The following is a 13,600-nucleotide window of genomic DNA, read 5'->3' on the forward strand; positions in this document are numbered from 1 at the left end:
AATTTCTGAGAGCAGTGGTGTGAAAAAAGTGACCAAAAACTGACACAAACATTTTTTTTTTTTTTTGAGGTACGTGGGCCTCTCACTGTTGTGGCCTCTCCCGTTGCGGAGCACAGGCTTCGGACGCGCAGGCTCAGCGGCCATGGCTCACGGGCCCAGCAGCGGCCGTGGCTCACGGGCCCAGCCGCTCCACGGCATGTGGGATCTTCCTGGACCGGGGCACGAACCCGTGTCCCCTGCATCGGCAGGCGGACTCTCAACCACTGCGCCACCAGGGAAGCCCTGACACAAACATTTTTTAAATGCACAAGAATACTAACTTTTCTTTTGATGTACACCTAAAGGGACATGGCATACTTTACCACTAGCCTCTGGATACTAACTCACAATATTTGCTTCTCATTTTTTTAAACTGTTAGAAAAAAAAAAGCACAAAAATATTATTAGCTCTGTTATTCAGATCCATCTCACCTCCCATTATGTAGAAGTCATTTGTTACTATAAAGCTTTGGAACACAGCTGTGCCTGTTTAACAGATGTTTATTTTCATTAAACCTACCGGGCTCTGTGACTGTTTTTGGCTTCTCAGTTTCCACAGGGTCTGGATTTTCAGACATTTCTTGAATATCATCTTCTGCAAATCCGGTATCAGGGCTGCTGGTTGGTTTATCATCATCTTCATGACTGAGAGGTGGTGAAGCTTCTCTTTTACTTATCTCTAAAACAGCTGCTAGAAGCTCTTCTTCACTCATTCCGTCAAATCCTGAGTTTTCCAATTCAGACTTACCAGGTTCTAGTCTGCAAGATTTTGAATCCTGAAGAATAGAGCTGCTTTTAGAAGAAACCAGAATGGCTACAAATATAGCAATCTTGGAGTTTAAAGTGATAGAGACTCCCCTGGTGGCACAGTGGTTAAGAATCCACCTGCCAACGCAGGGGACACGGGTTCGAGCCCTGGTCTGGGGAGATCCCACATGCTGCAGATCAACTAAGCCTGTGCAACACAAGTACTGAGCCTGCGCTCTAGAGCCCATGCGCCACAACTACTGAAGCCCGCGCGCCTAGAGCCCCGTGCTCCGCAACAAGAGAAGCCACCGCAATGAGAAGCCTGCGCACCGCAACAGAGTAGCCCCTCCTGGCTGAAACTAGAGAAAGCCCACGCACAGCAACAAGGAAGGAACGGACGGAGGGAGGGAGGGAGGGAAGGAAGGAAGGAAGGAAGAAAGAAATCTTGCCATTTGTGACATCACTGAAGGACCCTGAGGGAAATAAGTTACACAAAGACAAATAATGTATGATCTCACTTACATGTGGAATCTAAAAAACAAACAAACAAAAAAACTAAGCTCACAGATACAGAGAACACATTGGTTGTTACCAGAGGTGGGGGCTAGGGAGTGAGTGAAATGGGTGAAGGGGCAAAAAGGTATAAACTTCCAGTTATAAAATAAATAAGTCACAGGGATGTAATGTACAGTATGGTGACTACAGTTAATAATATCATACTGCATACTGAAAGGTGCGAAGAGTACATCTGAAAAATCCTCATTCACAAGAAATGATCCATCCTGTGTATTTATTAAGTTTGCTGATGCTGGTTATGAAAGGCATTTGTTTGGACAGTCAGATATTTTGGTGAGAAATTACTTACCTTTTCCAGGTCTTCCTGCTGCTGTTCACTGCCTGACATTTCACAAAGTCTCTGGCTAAGGGCCACAGAGCGTTTAAGCTCATCTTCACTGTCTGAATCAAGGCATAAAGCCAAGGAGTTCTTGGATTTGAAGGTGAAATTCCTGTAATTTAAGAAAAACGAACAAACAAAAAAACCCTATGTAAGTCTGACAAATAAACATTTGTCCTTGTTATTTTTTTGAAGTATAAATATCAATTAAAACAAAAAGCTTTTCCATTATGGAGAATGATTTAACAGACAAAAAAAGATATATGAAAAGAGGTATATTTAAGAATTACCTTTGCCCTACTCCAAAAGAGCCATGCTTTGAAAATCAGACAACTCTTACGCTATTATATATTATCAGTAAACCAATCACTTTGTGCCTTTTTTCTTTTAATGATCAACTCCAAAGAAGTTTGTTACTGGCTTTATAAAGCAAGTACTTTACTGAATGCATGCAGACATAGCAATGAATACATTTTTGACAAGAGAGTGCATGAGGACTAATTTTTGCTCTTTTAAATTATGATCCATGTACTTTGAAATTAACAGTAACATTCCACTTATCCATTTATATGTAGGTCCAACTTCTGGCAACCTCTACCTTCTAGAACACAGGAACTTAAAAGTAAACAAAACAAAACAAAACAAAACAAAAAAAGCGCCTCTGAGGAAGGCAGCAGTTTCAAAGCCCATGAACTTTACTCTTCAGGCAGGGACCCTATTTCCCCAGGAAATAGTGTATAAAATAATGTAGCAAGTTCATCAAGAAATGAGAGCTAAGAAATGAGAGAGAATAACCACAAAAAGGGCAATAAAGAACTATAAAGTAATTTAATGTAAAGGTAAACTGTCTTATAAGAATTAAGAGCCTCTGAGGGCATTATCATATTAAAACACAGTGTAATAACTGATATTTACAATGCCAATTTTAAGTAATTACAATATATTTAAATTATCTGCAGTGTATTTTATTTAATATAAGGAATTCTGTAAGCTTACAGAGATATAACCATCTAAAATGGTTAAAACATTTTAAAGATTAAAATTAAAAAGGCAATGTTTATAAGGACAAGCTTCAGTTTTATAAAAATTCATTTATTTGGAATATCAAATATTATTCTTCAATGATACCAGATAAGTAAGGTGTTACTGTGTTGTCTTCTAAGTGAGCTGAAAATAAACTAAAGGAAAAAGTGGTAAAGGTCAAAAAGCACAAATTTTCTTTGATGAAGGTTAACATAAATTCATATGCTGTACTAAAAAAAAAAATGTAAAATGGAAATTGGAAAATGCAATAATCTAAATGTGAAAACTGTAAATAAACATGTAGAATGATGGCACCAAGAAATAAGAGGCCACAATGGAAATCAGGAGGATCGCGTAGCAACGTAGATCAAAGAAAAGAGGCAAGTGGTCAGTGATAAACCCAACCATAGTCTTTGGCTGAGAGCAGCCAGGATATCACTGCACTTCAGTCTGAACACTTGAATAGCCTCCCAATATGTGTTCAAAAAGGGTTAATATAACTTAGAAATAGCCAATTAGCCATCTTAATTCTTCTTTTCTGATTTCATGCTCACCAAGCAAAACTGAACATATTGATTTATTTATCCATGTAAATACTTTGCTGAAGGAGGGTGACACCTGGCTACTAATATACCAGGGTCAAATGTGACAAAGGACATTATAGAAGAACCAATCGTATTCTGGTTCATAGCTCAGCCTCTTTTAAGTTTGATCGGCATGACAGGTCTTCTAGGGCCTAATCATCCTTTATTGACCAACTCTCAAATTCTCATAGCAGTAAGACCCTGGAGAACAGATTGACCATGCCAAGTATAATGATGCCCAATGAAACCATCTCTTTCTTGAAGCTATAGTGATTTGGTACATAAAGAGTGCATTCCATTAATAGTTACTATATTCACAGAAGGCAGCTTGCCTGTAGTAAGGAAAAATATTCATCCTGTAAATGCATCACTTGCTCACTTTCTAAGCAGCCAAGTGGTATTGCTCATTTGTATCTTGAGAACGGGCAAGAGTATTCATATCGGTACCATTTCAGATTTCTAGTCAGTTAGTCATCTGGTTTTAATTGCACTGAAAAATAATTAACAGGAGGAAAAGAAAATAGCAATTCCCAAATGTCATTTTATGGTTATATAAGCCCCCCAAAAGCCCTTAAACAACAAAAGTGTCTCTTTTCTAAAAGTACTTTGGGACATCAAATTTTTAGAAAAACTAATTTTAAAGACAAATGACAACGAAGTCATTTAGAAATGTCTAATCAGGAACTGTGGTTCTAGTCAAATCACAGAGGAGGTATATTAAAAAAAAAAGTATTTGTTTCCTTCTTGGAGAAACTTTTGGTCTTAAGCAAAAAACATTTGTAGAATAGCTACATTCTAATGTGTATTTGTTTTCCTGTCCCCTTTCAGAATAGCTCCAGCTCAGTGTCTAAGACAAGAAGTCCCACACTGGCTAGCAACAGGTGAAAAGATATTTTGGGATCTCCATGTGTATATTTGAAGAATGGTGCTTTTTATACCAGTAGGGGTTATTTTAACCCTTCAATCCTTAAAATCCCTCATCATTAGTCAATTTCTAGAGTTGTAGGATGAAAATATTACATACAACAGATGATTTAAGAAGTTTTAAAACAAAATTTTGAGAGGACCATCTGAACTTGATTCAGTGTTAAAAACTTGATACTCACTAAATTACAGTTTAAAGCATATTCAGGAAAATTCCAAAGTACAGTAATGCAGAGCAATTATCATGCAAAAAGAGAAACAATAAGAAAAGGGGAGGGGATAATCTTGGAAATCAGGGTAAGCCAAATCCTTAAAAATACAAATTTTGGGTACACAAGAAATATAACTCACTTTGAAGGTGTAGAAGGGCTGGTGATGCAGGAATTCACCATTTGAGAGGCTTTCAATGGTCTAGAACTATCAGAAAATTAGAAAATATATATGTATACAATTACTATTACTAAAAATATATTTAACTTATCAAATGATTATTCTGTATTATAGTCCCTTATATATCCTCTTGAAAAGCAAACAATTATAATACTTTTAAACTAACAATAGAGGCCAAAAGAGAAAACAAAATACTTTCTCTAGGCTCTTCCTTATCTAATGATCTAAATAAACAACATTGAAAACGAAGTCAAATACAATATAAAGAGAACAACTTGGGAAATTCTCTTTGTCTCAGTTCTTTTAAGCAATAAAATAACAATAGCTCTCATTTATTGAGGACTTACTAGATGTCAGGCACTGTAGTAAGAACTCTTGTGTATTACCTCATTTAATGTTCACAACTACCCTGTTATTTTCCCTACAGACAGGTCAAGGAATTTGTTCAAAATCTTAAAGCTATCATATCACCGAGTCAGAGAGCCTGGTTTCAGGCCTGTGATCATTAAACAGCCTTGGCTAATGGTTTGAAAGTACTGCCAGAAAGAATACTAGCTCCACCAGTAGAGGGCAGTTTCCATCAAGCAAAAACATCTATTCTAATGAAAGGCCATAAGAGAAAAATCCAGAAACACTGATTCTCTGGGAACATGTTGTTATTGACTTATTGAGGCCTTTAGTGTAAACGTACATGATGTAGAATATATTTCAATTATTAATCCAAGGGGAATAATTTTTACAAAACTTCATTAATTCATGTTAGCAAATGTTCATTTGCTTTCTGTAATGTCTATTATTCCATGTCAATGAAGAGACCTGGCTCTTCCAGTTACTAACTGTATGAGCTTAAGAAAATCACTTAATTTCCTTGGATCTCCTCTGTAAAATTAAGAAAGACAAAAATCTCTAAAATCCCTTTCACCTCTAAAGCTCTAGAACTTTATGATTATACCAAACTAGTGTTCAAGTATAAAAAAGAACTACAATATATGGCTCCAAAGTAATGCAAGTACGCAGAAGAAAGAGCAACATTTAGAGAAGTCTTAAGGTTTTCCTGGCATTCATGATGACGCAAAATAGAATGTAAAAGTTACTTCTTTTCTCAAGGAAAAATTTCGAGGAGCCATTGAAGTTCTTTGCTCAAACTGGTAATAATACATTTATGAAGACACAATCTATTTTGGGGGTCCCAGCATAATATTTAATGTACTGTTTCTCAAGTTTGCATACTCCAGAGTCAGCAGAGGCATTTGTTAAAAATATTGATTCCCCAGCCCTATATCAGATTTGCTGAAACAGAACTCCTAAGGAACAAACACAGGAATCAGTATTTTCAGTGTTCAAGTGACTCTTACGATCATGCAAATTTGGTTTATATTCCCCAAATGTATCAAACTATCTTCTAGTGATCTAAAAGAGTAAGGAGCACTCCCGGAAAAGGTAATTTATTATGAAAGGCAATTAATATATGTTGAAAGTTTTTGTTTAAGCATTTTATTCAATTACTTAAATCAGGTAAAACTTAGCACAAAGTCCCAAAATAAAGCAAAATAAAAATCTCCTTCTTGGTCTGATTTTACCTGGAGTCATGTTATGTAGTTCAGTCATTCTTTTGATCAGATACTAAAAAAGCCTTTCTACTTCAAAAGGGAAAGAAATTCTCAAGGACTTACATTGCCATTTGTGCACTCCAACCAAGGTTGAAGGGTGGTTTTGTATTTTCAGTGCAATGAGATGAGAGGGTCAGGTATCTTGGAATGATGACTTGCTGCCCAATCTTGTTGTTAAGTGAGAGAGCAACATTGAAGCTATATCGTTTCAAATGAAGAATGAGGATCCTGAAAAACAGGAGATGATAACATTATTAGTTTATACATAATAGAGGTAGCTCTCTTACAGGTAAGAAGAGATCACTGTAACTAACCATGTTAGACAGCTTTTGATTTAAAGACTACATTAGGCTGAACTAAAGATCTGTCAAAGAACATTTACTGAATACTTGCCATGTGCTAGGCATTGTGCTAGGTACTAAGAATAAAAATAAAACACAGGCATTGGGTAGATATTAATTATTAATTGGGAGGTCTCAGTAAAATAATGTTCCTAGAAAAAAAATCAAAACACATCAGACAAGAAAACTAATTTTAGAATATTGGTATTGATAATGGATCAAATCCCTAAATTATTTATTTCAATGTTATATAGTTTACCAAAAAATGGATGTTATATAACGACAAATGGTAATTTAAAGTGTTAAAAAGGACTTCCCTGGTGGCGTAGTAGTGGTTAAGAATCCGCCTGCTAATGCAGGGGACATGGGTTCGAGCCCTGGTCTGGGAATATCCCACATGCCGCGGAGCAACTAAGCCCATGTGCCACAACTAATAAGCCTGTGCTCTAGAGTCCACGAGCCACAACTACTGAAGCCTGCACACCTAGAGCCCGTGCTCCGCAACAAGAGAAGCCACCGCAATGAGAAACCTGCTCACTGCAACTAGAGAAAGCCTGCACACAGCAACGAAGACCCAACACAGTCAAAAATAAATAAATTTATTAAAATAAATAAAGTGTTAAACAGCCCTTATGTTTGATGGTGAAAATTAATTTTTTTAAGATGACTTTTGACAAGAACTATTCTTATTTCAGTAGCACATTCTCTAGAGAAAGGTAAGAGAGAAATAAAAAGTTTTCTCCACTTATAAAAAAGTTCTATATGGGCTTCCCTGGTGGCACAGTGGTTGAGAGTCCGCCTGTCGATGCAGGGGACACGGGTTCGTGCCCTGGTCTGGGAGGATCCCACATGCTGCGGAGCAGCTGTGCCCGTGAGCCATGGCCGCTGAGCCTGCGCGTCCGGAGCCTGTGCTCCGCAACGGGAGAGGCCACAACAGTGAGAGGCCCACGTACCCAAAAAAAAAAGTTCTATAAAATGTACATGCACAACAAATTATAATTGAGTGTTACACATTACTGAATTAAAAATTTTCTAGTAAGTCCCCATCATTATTCCAAAGTCTCATCAGCCTCGTTCTCTTGTTGCCATCTTCTTGGGACTCTCAGGTTCCTTCTCTTCTTCAACTTTCCAAATCTTCTTCCTTTCTTATACAAGAGAATTGTAGCTTTCCATTCTCTACCCTTTTCATATCTCAGCTTTGCTGACCTTCTTTACCAATCCATCTGATAAGCCTCACTTATTCAGTATAATTTGTAAGTACTTTAAAGAAGAAAAATTGAAGAGCCAATTAATTTTACCTGGGTAGCCTGTTAAATTTGTGCCTGACAAGAGCACATTTCCCACCACACTTCTCACAGGAATACTCAAGTTCTTCTGCCTGTAAAAAGACAAGAGGGAAAAATAAAGTATAAAGTTGAATTAGCACTGCCCCATTAAATGCTAATTTCTCTAGTCATACTAGTTCAGTGGAATGACAACTCCGACCAGTTTAAATTTTGTGTCTAGAATCATAAGCCTTACTAAATTAAGACCTAATCCTCAAAATATAGTTATAATATCATGCCCTGTTTCAGAATTCCTAATTTCCTTTTTTTACCAAGGAAACATCTCAATTTATGACAGTAACTAAACTATAGTAGCAGATTCTCAACCTTTTCCCCATGGATACACAAGAACCACTGCCAAGAGTATATCCAGATTTTAACATTTGGCCATAGCAGAGATAAGATCACCTTCAGGTTAGGCGGAGTTCCTGGTCTGTTAGGTGTAACTCTACCCCTTTCTTATAATGGAACTCAATCTTCTGGTGACAGCCCACTAAGAACAACTGCTCTAAAAGGACCAAAGTTTGGGGTGGATATCATTACCTAGAGAAAACTGAAACAAGAAATCCTTAAAAAATGGGGGTAAAGATACACAGGAAAAGCTTCAAATTCTACGATAATAACAGGAATTATAAGGAATGACTAAAACAAAAAGAAAAGCAGAATATTTATCCTTGGGTGGAGCTGAATATTCATCATTTCAAGAACAGAGGTCTTTTTTTTTTTTAAATCTTAGGATGACAACCCTACCCATTTGCTACAACAAAACAAGAACCACTATTATACAGATGGCAAACTGCCATCAATTATAAGGACTGCTACACAACATGTCCAATTATGCCCCAGAAACTTTCTGAGTATCTGTAACAGTATAACACAAATGCAAACATTTATCTATAGCTCTGAATAAACATGACTTGTCCTTTCTGTTTCTAACATGGTACATATAACCTAAGAAGAAGCAAAAAGTATTTTTTTTCATTCCTCAGATCTTAGTATACTAACTTAGAATAGTGTCTCCAATTTTGACTCACATTACCCAATTTTAGCATATGTCACTTCATATTATTTGTTTACAAACAAATGCTTCTAAGGTTGTCTAAAACACTTGCTGTTGAGTTAGATGTATAATCTACTTGAGCAATTAATTTTCATCTACAATCAGTTAACAACCATATTTACCAAGCTCCTAAAAAATACTATTTATAAATATTTCTCATTTGTTTCCCCTGCAACTATTTTGTCAAAACTCTGCCTTAAAGAAACCAACTTCAAATACAATTATCTATGATATATAAAATTTAGTTATGTGGAAATACCAAAAGATATTATTTACCCTAAAGAAAAGATCAAGGGAATCTTGAATTGAACGAGGAGGGAGTGGCTTTTTCCTTCGAGGAAGGTCAATGGAGAGGTCATTAAACTGTTCTCTTTTGGGAATAATCTCTCCACATCTGTAAAAATAAAAGAAGACAAATATAAGAATTTAGAAGCCTAACTGTGCAATACAAAATAAATACAAATATACTTCAGAAACACTGCTCCCCCACTGAACTTATCAGGTACTGAGAGACCATGACTAGGCATGAGAAATAAACATTTAAAACTTTTCTCATGCTTACTTTAACCCTTATTAAATCCATACAGGTAAAACATCAATTGAAAGTGTTTAAGTACTTTCTTAAAATGCTAAATTTAAAATTTTTATACTTTCCAAAAAACCCCCAAACTTTAAAACACTAAAGTATAATATATATATAGAAAAGTGAACCAGTCAAAGTTGTATAGCTTGATGGATTATCAGTTAACACACACATGTAATCACCACTCAACTCAAGAAATAGAACACTATGAACTCCCTATAAGCCCCCTCACATGCCTCTTCCCAATCACTATCCCTTTCTTACTTCCAAAAGATAACTATTATCCTGACTTCCAACACAACAGTTGAGTTTTGGTTTTTTATCCAATCTGCCACTCTATGTCTTTTGATTGGAGCATGTAGTCCATTGACATTTAAGGTAATTGTTGATAGATATGTATATATTGCCATTTTAAGCCTTATTTTCCAGTTGATTCTGTTTCTTCTTTGTTCCTTTCTTTTTCTTTTTGTGGCTTGATAATTTCCTTTTATTTTATGCTTGTGTTTTCTTCTTTTTGATTTTTGTGAATCTATTGTGTTTTTGATTTGTGGTCACCCTGTTTTTTGAGTATGTTAACCCCTTCCTAAATCTACTTGCTTTATTTATTTAATTTATTTATTTTAAAAAATTTTATTTATTTTGGCTGTGCCCAGTCTTAGTTGCAGCACACAGGATCTTCATTGCGGCATGTCAACTCTTAGTTGCAGCATGCATGTGGGATCTAGTTCCCCAACCAGGGATCGAACCTGGGCCCCCTGCACTGGGAGTGCAGAGTCTTACCCACTGGACCACCAGGGAAGTCCCTCTACTTGCTTTAGACTGATAGTCATACAGGCTCAAACACATTCTAAAAAATGGAATTGTCAGCCATAAAAAAAGAACGAAATAATGCTATTTGCAGCAACACGGATGCAACTAAAGATTATCATACTAAGTGAAGTAAGTCAGAAAGAGAAAGACAAATACCATATGATATCACTTACATGTGGAATCTAAAATATGACACAAATGAACCTATCTATGAAACAGAAACAGAATCACGGACATAGATAACAGACTGGTGGTTGCCAAGGGGGAGGGGGTTGGGGGGAAAGATAGTGTGGGAGGTTGGGGTTAGCAGATATAAGCTACTATATATAGAATGGATAAACAAGGTCCCACTGTATACAGCACGGGGGACTACAGTCAATATCCTATGATAAACCATAATGAAAAAGAATATAAAAAAAAGTATATATGTATAACTGAATCACTTTGCTGTACAGCAGAAATTAACACAACACTGTAAAATAACTATACTTCAGTAAAAAAAATATACAAACAGCTCATACAGCTCAATATCAAAAAAACAAACAAACAATCAAAAAATGGGCAGAAGACCTAAACAGACATTTCTCCAAAGAAGACACAAAGATGGCCAAAAGGCACATGAAAAGATGCTCAACATCGCTAATTATCAGAGAAATGCAAATCAAAACTACAATGAGGTATCACCTCACACTGGTCAGAATGGCCATCATCAAAAAGTCTATGAATAATAAATGCTGCAGGGGGTGTGGAGAAACAGGAACCCTCCTACACTATTTGTGGGAATGTAAACTGCTGCAGCCAGTATGCAGAACAGTATGCAGGTTCCTTAAAAAACTAAAAATAGGGCTATCATGTGATCTTGTGATCCCACTCCTGGCCATATATCCAGAGAAAACCATAATTCGAAAAGATACATGTACCCCAATGTTCACTGCAGCACTATTTACAATACCCAAGACATGGAAGCAACCTAAGTGTCCCCTGGCAGATGAATAAATAAAGATGTTAGATATCTATACAATGGAATACTACTCAGCCGTTAAAAAAAGAAATAACGCCATTTGCAGCAATGTGGATGGACCTAGGTTTAATCATACCAAGTGAAGTAAGCCAGACAAAAACAAATATCATATGATATCACTTATATGTGGAATCTAGAAGAACAAAAAAGATACAAATGAATTTATTTCCAAAACAGAAAGACTCACAGACACAAAAAACAAACTTATGGTTACCAAAGGGGAAAGGGGTGTGGGGGGAGGGATAAATTAGGAGGCTAGGATTAACATATACACACTACTATGTATAAAATAGATAACCAACAAGGACCTACTATATAGCACAGGGAACTATACCCAATATTATGTAATAATTTATAAGGAAAAAGAATCTGTAAAAGAATATACACATATAACTGAATCACTATGCTATATACCTGAAAGTTACATGATACTGTAAATAACTATACTTCAATAAAAAATTTTTAAAAAAATAGTCGAGTTTTACCTTTTCTGAACCTTACATAAATGGAACCATACAGAATGTTTTCTTTTAACTAGCTTCTTTTGTTCAACATGATTATAAGATTCAACCATGCTTGTTGCAAATGGCTATAGCCCATTTTTCATTGTTGCCTAGTATTAAGCTGTATGAGCATGCCACAATTTTTCCATATTGATGGACATCTGGACTATTTCCAGTTTTTGACTAAATGAACAATGTGTCAAATTGAAAATACTATGTGTTCTCAGTAAACGTGTAGGCAGCTCTGTTCGGTAGCAGAATTGTTTGGTCATTGGATACATTTTATAGAATTTCAGAAAATGGGCTCAGAGATCAAAACATCATATTCAATTTACCTGGAAGCCAACTGATTTCTTTTACTTAGTTTTAGTTGACTGTTTTTCATTTTGTCTGCATTATCAGCATTTTTAGTAATAGTCATTTTCCTGTCCCAGTTCTCTATTGCAACAGTTGAAGACTAGGGACTGTAAGAATACATCTGTTCTTCATTAAATAAACATTTATTGAGTGCCTCTCTCCTAGGCAGAATTCTAAGATGACCCTTGCCCTTCCTTGTATAATTCTATCCCCTTTGAGTGTGGGAGGACTGTGATTATTATGAGCTATCACTCCCATGATGATGTTACTTTACATGGCAAAAGGGATTTTGCAGATATAATTAATGTTATTAATCTTAACTGTAGAGTTCATCAAAAAGGAGATTATCTGAATGGTTGAGGCCTTATTACATGAACTCTTTAAATCTGGGTCTAGAGGTCTCAAACAGAGGAAGTCACAGATTAGAAGTCAGAGACATGTACTGCTGGCCTGAAGAAAGCAAATAGCACTGTTGTGAACTTCCTATAGAGGCCACATGGCAAGAAACAATAGGCAACCTTTAGGAAATGAGTTGCCCCAGTCAACAGCTAACAAAAAAATGGGGACCTTAGTACTACAACTGAAAGGAACTAAATTCTGCTCACAACCTTAATGAGCTTAGAAGGGGATTCCAGCCAACACCTTGATTTCAACTTTCTGATACCTGAGCAAAGAACTCAGCCATACCCTGCCTAGACTTCTGACCTACAGAACTGAGTTAAGTGGATGTTGTTTTAACCTGCTAAGTTTGGGACAATTTGTTACGCATCACTGAATATGTCTCCTATATGCTGAAACTGTTCTTGGCACTGGGGTTGTAGCAGAGAACAAACCAAGACAAAAATATGTCCCCTCATGAAGCTTTCATTATACTGGAGAAGAGATACAATAAAAATACATACATAAGTAAAATATATAGTATGCTAGGTAAGTGTTAAAGAAGAAAAAGAAAGTATAGAAGAGGGAAGCAAAAGATGAGAGTAGATGGCTGGAATTTTAGATATGGTAGCAAGAAAATGCCTCACTGAGCAAGTGATTTTTACATAAAGATATGGAGAAGGGAGGGCACTAGCTATGTGATAATATGGGGAAAGAGAAACAGTAAGTGAAAAGGCTGTGAGGTACCAGGATCCTGGCATTTTAAAATTTTATTTATTTATTTGTTGTACGTGGGCCTCTCACTGTTGTGGCCTCTCCCATTGCGGAGCACAGGCTCCGGACGCGCAGGCTCAGCGGCCATGGCTCACGGGCCCAGCCGATCCACGGCATGTGGGATCTTCCCGGACCGGGGCACGAACCTGCATCCCCTGCATCGGCAGGCAGACTCTTAACCACTGCGCCACCAGGGAAGCCCTGACATTTTTTTTAAAAAGCAAGAAGGACTTCCC

At 36.7% G+C, this 13,600-nt stretch overlaps 1 protein-coding gene across 7 annotated transcripts in view; it reads right to left on the reverse strand.

Moving 5' to 3' along the window:
- USP37 (ubiquitin specific peptidase 37) overlaps positions 1-13,600 on the reverse strand; it is a 90,273-nt gene that overhangs the window by 23,941 nt on the left and 52,732 nt on the right. For 6 of the 7 annotated variants that reach the window (XM_049712210.1, XM_049712209.1, XM_049712208.1 and 3 more), the window contains 6 exons: positions 9,215-9,332; positions 7,852-7,931; positions 6,276-6,440; positions 4,564-4,629; positions 1,652-1,793; positions 560-815 (listed from right to left, as the gene is read on the reverse strand). In XM_049712210.1, the coding sequence (XP_049568167.1) occupies positions 560-815; positions 1,652-1,793; positions 4,564-4,629; positions 6,276-6,440; positions 7,852-7,931; positions 9,215-9,332 (827 nt within the window). The remainder of the gene's footprint in view (positions 1-559; positions 816-1,651; positions 1,794-4,563; positions 4,630-6,275; positions 6,441-7,851; positions 7,932-9,214; positions 9,333-13,600) is intronic. The other variant, XM_049712214.1, reaches the window with a different exon arrangement.

Source organism: Orcinus orca, chromosome 7 (genome assembly GCF_937001465.1).
Source record: "Orcinus orca chromosome 7, mOrcOrc1.1, whole genome shotgun sequence".
NCBI lineage: Eukaryota > Metazoa > Chordata > Mammalia > Artiodactyla > Delphinidae > Orcinus > Orcinus orca.